This window comes from Bos grunniens, chromosome 22 (genome assembly GCF_055505025.1).
Source record: "Bos grunniens cultivar Pamir isolate PY7600 chromosome 22, Bosgru_T2T1.0, whole genome shotgun sequence".
NCBI lineage: Eukaryota > Metazoa > Chordata > Mammalia > Artiodactyla > Bovidae > Bos > Bos grunniens.
The window spans coordinates 34,510,308-34,524,904 of NC_141186.1; the positions used below are offsets into that span (position 1 = coordinate 34,510,308).

The 14,597-nt window shown below is 37.1% G+C and overlaps 1 protein-coding gene across 2 annotated transcripts in view; it reads left to right on the top strand.

Annotated features, from left to right (window-relative positions):
• Nucleotides 1-13,133, top strand: part of SUCLG2 (succinate-CoA ligase GDP-forming subunit beta) — a 296,723-nt gene extending 283,590 nt beyond the window's left edge. For both annotated transcript variants that reach the window (XM_086366912.1, XM_086366914.1), the window contains exon 11: nt 12,452-13,133. In XM_086366912.1, coding sequence (XP_086223038.1) covers nt 12,452-12,555 — 104 coding nt within the window. In that variant the 3' untranslated portion in view covers nt 12,556-13,133. The remainder of the gene's footprint in view (nt 1-12,451) is intronic.
• Nucleotides 13,134-14,597: the final 1,464 nt, after the last annotated feature.

The window sequence follows — 14,597 nt, forward strand, 5'->3', positions numbered from 1 at the left end:
AATTGAGGAACCTTCAGCCAAGATCATTAGGGAAAAAAAAAGATGACCCAAGTATACAGACACAAACACAAAAAAATGAAAGAAGAGAAATTAACAACTGATATTTCAGAGATATAAGCAATCATAAGAGAATACCGCAAACAGTTATATACCAACAAACTGGACAATCTAGAAAGCATGGATAAATTCCTAGAAACATACAATTTTCTAAAACTAAATCAAGAAGAAGTAGATAATCTGAAGAGACCTATCACTGCAACTGTTCAGTTCAATGACCCAAGTATCACTGCAATTGAAATTGAATCAATAATCAAAAAATTCTCAACAAAGTTCAGGACCAGATGGCTTCACAGAGGAAATCTGCCAAACACATAAAGAAGAGCTAATACCTGTCCTTATCAAACTATTCCAAAAAACTGAAGAGGAAGGAAGACTCCCAGATTCATTCAATCTGGCCACCATTACCCTGATGCCAAAACCAGACAAAAGACAAAAAAAGAAAATTACAGAGTAATAACTGGGATTAATATAAATACAAAAATGATCAACAAAATATTAGCAAGTTAATTCAATGATGTACAAAATTGATTCCATACCATGATCAAAAAAATAACCACCAGCAAGGAAAAAGACAACCTATGGAATGGGAGAAAACATTTGCAAACAATACGTCTGATTTTCCTTTCCTTATCACTTCAGTTGTGTCCGACTCTGTGCGACCCCATAGACAGCAGCCCACCAGGCTCCCCTATCCCTGGGATTCTCCAGGCAAGAACACTGGAGTGGGTTGCCATTTCCTTCTCCAATGCATGAAAGTGAAAAGTGAAAGTGAAGTCGCTCAGTCGTCTTGGACTCTTCGTGACCCCATGGACTTCAGCCTACCAGGCTCCTCCACCCATGGGATTTTCCAGGCAAGAGTACTGGAGTGGGTTGCCATTGCCTTCTCACATGTCTGATAGGGGTTAATATACAAAATGTATAAGCAAATTACTGTTTGTAAAATAAATAAGGTATACAAATGTAATGTACAGCATAGGGAATGTAATTAGTATGATAACTTTAAATGGATTATAATCTATAAAAGTATTGAATCTATTTCATACACCTTAAGCTCATATAATGTTGCAAATCAACTATAGTTTAATTTAAAAAGTGCTCATAATATATGCTGCAGAAGAACAGTAACAATATATGAGATAATATTTTAAAGAATTTGTTCATATGTTTGTATCTGTGTGCATAGAAAATTTATGGTAAGGATATAAATTAATTTTGTTTTATTTTAATTTAATTTATTGGTTCTCAACTGGGGACAGTTTTTCTCCCCCAAAGGTATCTGGCAATATCTGAGACTTTGTTTGTTACAACTGGGAAAATGCAGCTCACTTCTAGTAGCTCTGAAAATACAGCTAAATATCCTCACACACAGGACAGCCTTCCACAAGGAAAAATCATCCTGCCCAAATTAATAGGGCTGAGACTGAGAAAACCTGACTTAACTCTATTTACTAATTTGCTATAGTAAATAAGGGTTACTGATATAGTAAAAAATAAAGTTACTCAGAAATGCTGTATCAATCGAAACTGGAGTAGATTTTGCTTAGTAGATGAATGTGTTCAAGTCAAAAAGATATAAATTCATTTTTATATATAGTCCTTTGTTAGGGGTCTTGACTTAATTTGCAATGCAAATTTGCAATCTCCACTAAGTGAAAACTTAGTAAAGCATACTGTTCTTTTAAATAATGTTCTATGTTGGGAGAATAAAGACTAAATTAGAAAAGAAAATATGGTCAACACAGATCCAAGTAAAAGTATATTTTTAAACTGCTATATTTAAATAGCTATTAAGATCTCCTCATTCACTTTATATTGTAATACCACAGAATACATGATAATTTAATTTTGGGCCTAGGATTGGAATAATTTGTGATTCTCAACTAGTATATATTTCATGGGTATACCCCCCAATATTGTTCAATACATAGGAATTATTTTTTTCTACAGTATGAGTTATGAGATATTAGGAGTGTTCTGTTGTTTGAAGTCCCTTAAACCTTTGAAGTATGGGTGTCTAATATTCTAATACTTGAAATTATGCCCCATTAAGTTCAAGTGATGTATGTCAAATAGTATGTGGATCTATGTTGAAGATTTTCGTGGTGAAAAAACTTGTTTTTTAGGTAGAAGCGTAGTGTAAGGACAAGCCAGCAATTGCAGAAAACATGATTGGTTAAGGGGAACATTGCAGACTTTGCCTCCCGAGTATGTAAAAATTGTGTTTGAGCTATTCAACAGTTTTTCCCAACCAGCAACAGAGTGCTGGAGAGGACCAAGTGCTGCTTAAACGTATCATCACTTAAGTGCTCGGGTTGCAAATATGGCTAGTATTTTGCAGGGTCTTCAGAGTCTTTTTGTCCTTGGAAGCATATCTAAAATTCTAGTACTTGAAAGTGTGCCATGAGCACAAAACCTCTTCAGCATCCCCAGCAAATGTCATTTTAAAATTAGAGCTTGAAAAACGTAGCTAATTAAGTTTAATTCAAACAAATGTTTATCTCACATCTGCTCTTTCCCAGCAACATGGCAGCTGCTGGGAGAACACAGTGAAAGTGGAAGTGTTACTCGCTCAGTCACGTCTGACTCTGCAGCCCCATGGACTATAGCCCCCAGGCTCCACTGTCCTTGGAATTCTCCAGGCAAGAATACTGGAGTGGGTTGCCATTTCCCTCTCCAAGGAATCTCCCAGACCCAGGGATCGAACTTGGAAATCCTGCATTGCAGGTAGATTCTTTACTGTCTGAACCAATAAAGACAAACCCTCTACTGAAGGAGTGGATCATCCAGATGTGCTTAGAACTACTCCCTGACACCTGATAGAACTTAGGAAAGTGATGGAAAATGAAACGCTAGAAACAGCTGAGAAAAATTTTCCATAGATGATAATCATACCATGGGTTCATGTAATGTGTATGACAATCTGAGGGATTTTATGTCTTTGGGAGCAACTTTTATGCATTAAAAAGATTTTTCAGAGATTCAAATTGATTTAAAAGTTAATAATTGATAGTTATAAATTTTAAAACTTACTTTCTAAATTTATAGATGATCTTATTCTATTTGTACATCTATCTGATTCTATCAAATCACTTTTAAGTGGCCTTTGATTCATGTTTTGATCTGTTTTTAAGCTTAGTGAAATGTTTTTAAACACTCAAACACTCAAACTGTCATACAGATTTAATATGTTCCATTTTCTTAAGTGTTCTCAATTTTATGACAAGCCATCCCAAGAATTTAAGGAATCCTTACAAATCTAATAAATTAAAGTTTAAATAGTCATTCTTAAATTATCTTAAATGTGCTGATATTGTTTATGTGCTTAGCAAAATTTCAGTTTAAAACCCAAGTCTTTTTCAAGTGCTCATATACACATGCTAGATTGAAAACTTGATGCTTACTTGTTAATCTAAATATTTCTTACACATGACAAGTGCACAGAATACCATATTTTACACAAATGTATTGAACATTTTCATGTCTTAAACATTTCTTTACCTGGGCTAGCTGCAGTATTAAAAGCTAGTCACTTTGGCCTGGACAGAGGAAGGTGGAGCACCTCTTTACAGTCTGGTCAAAGTGGAAATCTAGGCTCTCCACTAAACTTTTGTTGGTTTGTGTGAGGTAGGTAGCAGATTATTTTTGTGGTTTCTCCGTGAAATAGTGAAAAGATGGTCTAAATGTTTTCCATATTGTTTTCCTTTTTTTACCGTTTGGCTACAAAGAACAGGCTTTCGTTGGTGCTTTTCTGGTCTGTACCCATTGGCATTTCCAGGTTGCCAAGTTCTGTAATTCCATGTTTGGAATATATGGGACAAAAAGAAACCCTAGGAATCTTACCACCTAATTCCTGGTTTCCTGAGGTGCCTAGGAAATCTTTTCTTCACCTTTCAGAGGCATCTTATGTTTGTTTAATACATAATGCAATATTTTTAGTTGTAATTTTTGAAAGGAAAAGAGGAAAGTGCATCTACTCCTTCCCCAAAGTGGAAGATCCCCATCACAGATTTTAAACTGAGTTCAATGAGGAGAATGCCATTGTTGTCTCCTATCTTTTTGCTTATTTGCACATTTTGGTTGTTTCTTGGGGTTTTTTGTTTAGTTTTTACTATTTTAGAAATTGCAGTCATGCTTTTTGCAAGACTTTTGAAATTAAGAAAATATACATTAAAATCTCTCATGACCCTGTTGCTACTGTTTACATCTGCGTATGCTTCATTTATCTTTTAATGCGTGAGAGATAAATAGATGGATAGTTTTGTTTGGTTGGTTGTTTGTTTTACTATTTAGGACTGCACTATGTGCAGCTTTGTATAATTTTTCTCTTAACACTTCATTATGGGTATTTCTGCAGCTGCCATCATCTCTTCTTTAGTTACCTTCTGAAAGCAGCAACCCCCATCTATAGATGAGATGAAAATCCTGGTAGTCAGATATCAAACATGCTTTTTACCTGGTCAGTTCTGTTGAGAATTGCAGTATTACGCAGTGGTACAAATATGGAAACCCACATTTCCAGGAAGAAATAAAACTGCTGTGTGCTCCTACATTTTAATAACCCACTTAAAATCTTAAATTTCAAAGAGTTAATAATTATGGAGGCTGTAACCAATCCTGAAATTATTAGATATTTGTGAATTTCTGGACCCTTTGGGAAAAATGAGCTCTTAAGTTTAATCTCTCCAAAGAGTTATCCCAGTGGATAACATTTCAGGGTTCAAAGTTTTCTTGGATAAGTGAGAAATTCTCAACCTGAACTCATGTCTTTAGTTTGGTTTGATTGGAAGCAGAACTTGAAACAAAAATTCTTCTGCAAATAATTTATTGAAATCAAGTTATTTAGAAAAGGGCCTCCCAGCTGATGCTAGTAGTAAAGAACCCACCTGCCAACGCAGGAGACTTAAGGACGTGGGTTCTATCCCTGAGTCAGGAAGACCCCCTGCAGAAGAAAACAGCAACCCACTTTTCTTCGAAAAAGCATAAAAGAGATGAGGGGAAAGGCATAGTCCAAAATAAGAGACTAGATAAATATGCAGTTGCAGGAGGCTGTCTAGCCTAAGGTACATCCCGTGGGAGCTCTTGAGCATAAATTGCACCACAGAAGTTGTTCATCCAGGGGAGAGCAGTTTGGACTATTCATTACCTCCATTATCCTTGGTTATTGTATTCCCCATGGAGGAAAGGGTTGGTTTGGGTAACCTCTCAGGTATTTCTGAATGAGACAAGGATGTTCCTCTGGAGAACGGTACAGATAAAAGTTTTGAAATGTCATCACCAACTGTAGGTGGAGGACTGGTACATCTGCCACAACTTCTTTATTCCATAAAAGCTGGTGCTAGTCCCTGTATTAGGTATTGCCACTGCATTTGGGCACAGTAGAGACTCAGATAGCAGTTGTTTTCACTAAACTCTTGGGGTTTTTGATCTAGTGTAGAGTACAGACTTAAAATCAATGTCACAAACATCAGAGTATAACTAATAGCAGAGACATCTGAAAAAAAACTGTTCTAGCATAATGTAACTTGAATCTCTAATAAAGAAATTTGTCTTACCGCAGGATGGAAAGAAAGTCTTACCTAAGGAAACTGCTTTTGAACTAAGAACTGATGAATACATGTACTGAATTACGAAACTGGCTAATAAGGGATGAGGGAGAGAAGCCTAAGAGACAGTTCCAAGTGGAGCAGAAATGGCATGTGCAAGGATCCTGTGGTGGGGTACATGGCACATTCTCTTAAATCAGTGTGTCTAATGTTGTTTGAGTACTGAAAGCAAGGGGGAAAGTGTTAGCATATCCAGACAATGGCCACATGAATGTTGTATAATAAAATAATTAAAACTCAGTGTTTTAAAACAATAAGCATTTATTTTGCTCCTGAGTCTGAATTAGTGATTTGGGCTGGGTTCTTTATGATTTGGCTCATTCACATGTCTGTGAACCAGCTAGCTGATGGTTGTTTTAGGTTGACTTTGGCTGGGGCACCTTGGCAATTTGGATCTATTCTGTGCGTCTCATCCTTCAACATCCTAGCCAAGACATGTTCTCACAATTAGAGAATAGCAAGAGCAAAACCCAAAACATGTAAGCACTTTTTTAGACATCTGTTTGCATTGGATATTATAATATCCAATAACCATTGGATATTATAAGTATTCCCTGCTTTTGGTGGGTGTTACTTAAAATCACATGCCAAAAGTCATGGATACAGGAAAGGATGAAGAATTGGGCCATTGATGTAATCAATCTCATAACAAAGAGGTGAACAGGGCCCAGACCATTTTGGACTTTAAGCTCTACTAAGTTGCCATGACTACACAACTACCCATTTGCAAGTCTGTGGCAAAAATCTACCTCATCTATCTACTCAGCCCTTCCTTAGAAAATAACCCATTCCATCACTTGCATCATTTTCCTTTTTCATCTACAGGCTGTAGTTGTATTCTTCATAACCCCTATCCTGTTGGTGCTGTGTTCATTAATCACAGCTTTTATTTCCCTTTTTGTGTCTCTAGATTTTGTATTTAATGTGCATTTCCTGTGAGAAGCTCAAAGTGATATATACTCCATCCTTTTAACTATGCTGTCAGCTATTCCTTTCACATGGTAACATATCACAATAGATGGTAGAGAGCTCCATAATGTGTGTGTGTGTGCGTGTGTGTTAGTCGTCCATTTGTGTCCGACTCTTTGCAACCCCATGGACTGTATAGCCTGTCAGGTTCCCCTGTCCCTGGAATTCTCCAGGTAAGAATAATGGAGTGTGTTGCCATTTCCTTCTCCAGAGCTCCATAATAGAAAAGTATAATTACCATTTATAGGTGCAGCCCAGAGAAGTGCCAAGAGATTCTTGGTAGTTTTCCACCCAGTACCTCAAAAGTCTAAGACTGAATAATTGGCCCCATGAGTCTTGACTTCTAATCTAGATTATATTATAGTCACTCTATAAAAATGTGAAGCTCCATCTACAAAGATGGAGAAGCTCTATACAGTTAGCAAAAACAAGACCAGGAGCTGACTGTGGCTCAGACCATTGCCAAATTCAGGCTTAAATTGAAGAAAGTAGGGAAAACCACTAGACCATTCAGGTATGACCTAAATCAAATCCCTTATGATTATACAGTGGAAGTGAGAAATAGATTTAAGGGCCTAGATCTGATAGATAGAGTGCCTGAAGAACTATGGAATGAGGTTCGTGACATTGTACAGGAGACAGGTATCAAGACCATTCCCACGGAAAAGAAATGCAAAAAAGCAAAATGGCTGTCTGGGGAGGCCTTACAAATAGCTATGAAAAGAAGAGAAGCAAAAAGCAAAGGAGAAAAGGAAAGATATAAACATCTGAATGCAGAATTCCAAAGAATAGCAAGAAGAGATAAAAAAGCCTTCTTCAGCAATCAATGCAAAGAAATAGAGGAAAACAACAGAATGGGAAAGACTAGGGATCTCTTCAAGAAAATCAGAGATACCAAAGGAACATTTCATGCAAAGATGGGCTCGATAAAGGACAGAAATGCTATGGACCTAACAGAAGCAGAAGATATTAAGAAGAGATGGCAAGAATATACAGAAGAACTGTACAAAAAAGATCTTCATGACCCAGATAATCACGATGGTGTGATCACTGACCTAGAGCCAGACATCCTGGAATGTGAAGTCAAGTGGGCCTTAGAAAGCATCACTATGAACAAAGCTAGTGGAGGTGATAGCATTCCAGTTGAGCTATTCCAAATCCTGAAAGATGATGCTGTGAAAGTGCTGCACTCAATATGCCAGCAAATTTGGAAAACTCAGCAGTGGCCACAGGACTGGAAAAGGTCCATTTTCATTCCAATCCCAAAGAAAGACAATGCCAAAGAATGCTCAAACTACCGCACAATTGCACTCTTCTCACACGCTAGTAAAGTAATGCTCAAAATTCTCCAAGCCAGGCTTCAGCAATATGTGAACCGTGAACTTCCTGATGTTCAAGCTGGTTTTAGAAAAGGCAGAGGAACCAGAGATCAAATTGCCAACATATGCTGGATCATGGAAAAAGCAAGAGAGTTCCAGAAAAACATCTATTTCTGCTTTATTGACTATGCCAAAATCTTTGACTGTGTGGATCGCAATAAACTGTGGAAAATTCTGAAAGAGATGGGAATACCAGAACACCTGATCTGCCTCTTGAGAAATTTGTATGCAGGTCAGGAAGCAACAGTTAGAACTGGACATGGAGCAACAGACTGGTTCCAAATAGGAAAAGGAGTACGTCAAGGCTGTATATTGTCACCCTGTTTATTTAACTTCTATGCAGAGTACATCATGAGAAACGCTGGACTGGAAGAAACATAAGCTGGAATCAAGATTGCCGGGAGAAATATCAATCACCTCAGATATGTAGATGACACCACCCTTATGTCAGAAAGTGAAGAGGAACTAAAACGGCTCTTGATGACAGTGAAAGTGGAGAGTGAAAAAGTTGGCTTAAAGCTCAACATGCAGAAAACGAAGATCATGGCATCCGGTCCCATCACTTCATGGGAAATAGATGGGGAAACAGTGGAAACAGTGTCAGACTTTATTTTTCTGGGCTCCAAAATCACTACAGATGGTGACTGCAGCCATGAAATTAAAAGACACTTACTCCTTGGAAGGAAAGTTATGACCAACCTAGATAGCATATTCAAAAGCCAAGACATTACTTTGCCAACAAAGGTTCGTCTAGTCAAGGCTATGGTTTTTCCTGTGGTCATGTATGGATGTGAGAATTGGACTGTGAAGAAGGCTGAGGGCCGAAGAATTGATGCTTTTGAACTGTGGTGTTGGAGAAGACTCTTGAGAGTCCCTTGGACTGCAAAGAGATCCAGCCAGTCCATTCTGAAGGAGATCAGCCCTGGGATTTCTTTGGAAGGAATGATGCTAAAGCTGAAAGTCCAGTACTTTGGCCACCTCATGGGAAGAGTTGACTCATTGGAAAAGAGTCTCATGCTGGGAGGGATTGGGGGCAAGAGCAGAAGGGGACGACAGAGGATGAGATGGCTGGATGGCATCACTGACTCGATGGACATGAGTCTGAGTGAACTCCGGGAGTTGGTGATGGACAGGGAGGCCTGGCGGGCTGCGATTCATGGGGTCGCAAAGAGTCGGACACGACTGAGCGACTGATCTGATCTGATAGTCACTCTGTTTTCTGTTTTAGAAGAAAATTCTGTGTGTAGTTTTAATCTCTATAGGGAGATAAGAAAACTCAGCAGTTTCATGCTGCTTTATCCAAATGTCAGCAATCTGAGGGGACTGCAGAATTGTTTTCCTAAAAGATGAGGGAAAGAGCGGAGGAAAAAGTGTGGTCCTCATAGCATAATCCTCCAGTAAGAGAAGAACCAGTAATACATTATGTTCCATCAATGAATGGGAATAACAAGGCATTATAGATCCCTTAATCTTGTATGTCTAAATGTATTACAAAGGAAAAAACCATTACAAGAATCTGACTTCAATTTTAACCCTCTTATGAAAAGCAAGAAAATTGTATGTACTAAAAGCAAAAAGCCAGAAAACTCAAATAGAAATATAACTGATCTCCAAGAGAATGTCACCCAGAAAAATCTAAATAAGTGTCCCATTGGCATCTTTTTTATGTTAAAGGTTAATTTTGCTAGAATACTTTTGCCAAAATTACCTTCACAAATTAATGAATATTGTCAGAATTATTTTTTTATATTTAACTTCAGCTACCCAGTAATGTAATCAGAAAATTGAAGAGAATATGTGCCCAATTCCCCAAGAATATTGTAGGATTGTATCTAGGTATTTTGTGTCTGGGAAATTTGTGGAAGAAGTGTCTTCAGTTCTGGCATTTGAAAGCTACAGGAAAGAAAAGAATGTATAATCAAGGACTATGATCAGATTTCTAAGTCTTGGCTTCTTAATTAGATGGAAAATGGACTATGGATCCTCTCCAGACATCTTATGTAATGCGATTTTGAATTCTGTTCCTTGTTTAATACTTTGATGAGAAGGAAACAGAGAGTTCAAAGGTTCAACAACTGTCATCCTCTAACAGCACCTCTCCATTCCTGGCTCCTAGAGTGACATTTGTTACAAGAGAAAGAAGTCTTCTCAGATTGTTCCATTTGGTTTGGGAATAAAAGCTGTGAATTTTGCATTGAATCCATATTTTTAAATAAAATTTTCTAATTCCAATTTTTTAATTTAAAATAGCACAGCATACTATGTCCAATAGGATGCTTTTGGCTCCAACTCAGAAAAATTTTATGAGAGCTAATTAGACAAAAGGGAATATATTATCTCACATAACAAGAATCTGAAGGTATTTGGGTTGAGCCTTCTAAATAACCAACAGTTTTGGGTTGGTTATTTAGAGGGCTCAGCTATATCCTTGTTAGTTTCTCTGAATTTGTTGTTATCATCCATTATGGCTGCTACAGCACCAAGTATCACTTCTTCAGACAACAGTCACACAGGAAGGGCTATTTGTCTTGTGACATGGCTTTAGCATGAAAAAAGAAAAAAGAAAACTTGATGAAAGAGTTCTAAGAAATTTTCCCGTTGTATCTTGTTCTTTTCTCAATAATTGTCATATAACTTTTCCTATCTTGATCACTAGCAAGGGAAATGAAATTATGTTGATTCTCAGTTTAATGAATTTTTAGTATTTGTGGTGTGTCTGTTTCCTTTTTGTTCCTCTTATTGTTTGTTTATGCCATCTCTTTTTTAAAAAATTAGTCTTTCTAGAATTTTTTTTTCAGAGAGCCACTTTTTGGTTTGTTAAACCTGCCTGTTGTATTTTTGTTTCATTGGTTTCTTAATAATGTTTATTATGTTTTCTTCTACTTGTTGGGTTTACTTTTTCAAAAACATTCTTCTACTTCTTTCGTTTAAATATTTACTGATTTATATTTGGTCTTTCTAGATATTGAACATGTGTATTTAAACTTCTTTTTCCCGCTATATCTCTTTAGTTTATGTTATCTTTTTATTGGTGCTCTATCCTAAGTATTTTATAAATCTCTCATTTCCTTTTGGAACATGAATTATGTAGCAGTGATTTTTGTAAGATTCTAAATCTTTTTAGCTATTTTTAAATTTTTGACATATAGTTTAATTTTATTACTGTAGTTTGCAGTGACAGTGAAACTTTGAAGTCTGTTGAGAACATAGTCTGTATGATAGTGAAATCTTGAAGTTTTTTGACATTTCTTTATGACATAGTTAACTACTATAGGTGATAATATTTATATTTGAAAAGAATTTATTAGTATAGAATTCAATATTTTGCTATTAAATCAAACATAGTAATTCTGTTTTCAAATGTTCTGTATCCATATCAAATTTTATTAGGTTGTACTCTCCATCTTTAATAGAGTTATGTTGAAATTTCCCAGTTTAATTTTGTTTTTATATATACATTAGGTAATATTGTCAGATGTGGCATAAATGAATAATTATTATATCTTTAAGGGAGTTAGTCCTTGCATTATAATTGTTAGTATTCTTTATCCCCATTTTTGCTTTGGACTTAGCTTCTGTTTTGTTTGTTATTGTATTATGAACCCAGAATTTGGAGGGTCATCATTTTACTGGCATATTTTTTTTTTATTTCCTTACTTAAAATTTTTCCATGTTTTGTGTTAGTTTATCCATTGTAAAAAAAAAATAGCTATATTTTGTGTTTTTTACCCATTTAAAAAATCTTTGTTTTTAAAAATGAATTTATTTTTTTATTGTGATAACTGGATTTATTTGTGTCTCTTTTGATAGTTTTGTTTTTTGTCTTCTGTTAAACCAATTTTTTTGTTGTTGTTTTCTATTTCTCCTTTCCAATTGGTACAGTAGGTAGAGTTTGCTGTATTTCATTCTTTTAACACCTTATTGCTAGATGAGGAGCTGATGCTATAGTAGCATGAGACCTGTGGGAACTTTAGAAAGGTAAATGAATGTTGCATTTGGAAGGATGTGAGCTATTGGGAATCAGAGGGCAAAATGTGGTAAGCAGAATTCTAAGGCAGTCCCTAAGAGTCCTATCTTCTAGGAATTCTTACCCCATTTAATCTTCTCCTATCAAGAATGGGCAAGACTAGAGAAAAAGATGGGACAGGACAGCTTTCCAGTGATTAAGTTACATTACAGACAAAGGTGCAGGGATTTTACATATACAATTGTGGTCTCTAATCAGCTAACTTAAAGCTAATCAAGAGGGAGGTTATCCTGGTTCGGACTTATCAGGTGAGTGCTTCAAATGAAGGTCTAAAGATCAAAAACAAATCAAAGATATTCTCCTACTGGCCTCGAGAAAGCATATAGTCACAATGTGAACTGACTATGGAGGGGGCTACACGGCAAGGACCTAAGGACATCTTCTAGGAGCTAAGACCAATCTTTTGCCAACAGCTAGCAAGAAGACCAGGGTTTCAGTCATACAACTACAAGAACATGAATTTTGCCAGCAACTGAGAGAGACTGGAAGTGAATTGTCCTTATTGAATGCCCAATGAGGGCGCAACTCAGCCAGAACTTTGCAGACTTCTGAGACCCTGAGCAGAGAGAACCCAGCTAATCTGTAACCAGACTCCTGACCCACAGAAACTCTGAGATACTGAAGGTATTTGTTTCAAGAAGCTAAATTTGTGATCATTTATTATACAGCAGTAGAGAATATACATTGTTCGCTTTAGTTGTAGTAGCAACCCTTGATTTTTTTTCCCCACAAATATATTTAACTATTACTATGCTTTACAAATGTGAAGTTTTTTTAGTATTATGTCTATTCTCATTTTTATCACAACTTAAATAACCAAACTTCTCTATTCCCCATATATTGTTTTTGTCTGATACAGTGCTGATTAACACACACCCCAAACAGTCAATACTTTACTGATAAATTTCATCAGTTTCTTTAGTCATTCTTGTGTCTGGTCTCCTTAATGTATATGTCATGCTCAGTTATTTTATGGCTTTTATTCCTTTATTTTTGTTTTTAGATATTATAAAAATCTATTTTAAAGTCCTTGTACTCTTCTATAAAATAAATATCCAGGAGGTGAATTTTATCAATAAAAATCCCAGTACTGTAGTTTTGTTTGTTCTCTTATTTTGACTTTACCTCCCTCTTCCCTCTATCCCTCCTTAGTTGCTGATATTCAGCAGCTGGACCCTTAGTCTTTAAGTCACTCTGAGGCTCGTTCCTCACTGTGATATCAAGGATATTGGCTCAGTTTCTACTCATCCAGATCTGTTTTGGTCCTCTTGCCTCCTGGGGTATGAAAGTGAAAGTGAAAGCAGTAGTCACTCAGTCATGTCCACTCTTTGCGACCCATGGGTGGTAGCCCGCCAGGCTCCTCAGTCCATGGAATTCTCCAGGAAAGAATAGTGGAGTGGGTTTCCATTTCCTTCTCCAGGGGATCTTCCTAACCTATGGATTGAACCCGGGCCTCTTGCATTGCAGGGGGATTCTTTACCACCTGAGCCACCAGAAGAGCCCCTGAACTGTAAGCTTCTGGCCCTGCTTGATGAAAGCTTTAGTCCCATGTAATGGTATACAACTTTCCCCCCATCTTAGTTCTGTTCAGTTGTTCAGTCATTGCCAACTCTTTGCGACACCAAGGACAGCAGCACGCCAGGCTTCCCTGTCCATCACTAACTCCCGGAGCTTACTGAAACTCACGTCCATCTAGTTGGTGATGCCATCCAACCGTCTTATCCTCTGTCATCTCCTTCTCCTCCCACCTTCAATCTTTCCCAGCATCAGGGTCTTTTCAAATGAGTCAGTTCTTTGCATCAGGTGGCCAAAGTATTGGAGTTTCAGCTTCAGCATCAGTCCTTCCAGTGAATATTCAGGACTGATTTGCTTTAGGATGGACTGGTTGGATCTCCTTGCAGTCCAAGGGACTCTCAACAGTCTTATCCTACACCACAGTTCAAAATCATCAATTCTTTGGTGCTCAGCTTTCTTTATAGTCCAACTCTTACATCCATACATGACTCCTGGAAAAACCATAGCTTTGACTAGACAGACCTTTGTCAGCAAAGTAATGTCTCTGCTTTTCTTCCAAGGAGTAAGCGTCTTTTAATTTCATGACTGTAGTCGCCATCCGCAGTGACTTTGGAGCCCCCACAAATAAAGTCTGTCGCTTGTTTCCATTGTTTCTCCATCTATTTGCCATGAAGTGATGAGACCGGATGCCATGATCTTGGTTTTTTAAATGATGAGTTTTAAGCCAGCTTTTTCATTATTCTCTTTCACTTTCATCAAGAGGCTCTTTAGTTCTTTTTCACTTTCTGCCATAAGGGTGGTGTCATCTGCATATCTGAGGTTATTGATATTTCTCCCTGCAATCTTGATTCTAGCTTGTGCTTCATCCACTCTAGCATTTCTCATGATGTACTCTGCATGTAAGTTAAATAATCATGGTGCCAATACACAGCCTTGACATACTCTTTTTCCTATTTGGAACCAGTCTGTTGTTCCGTGTCCAGTTCTAACTGTTGCTTCTTTTCCTGCATACAGATTTCTCAGGAGGAAAGCAAGGTGATCTTG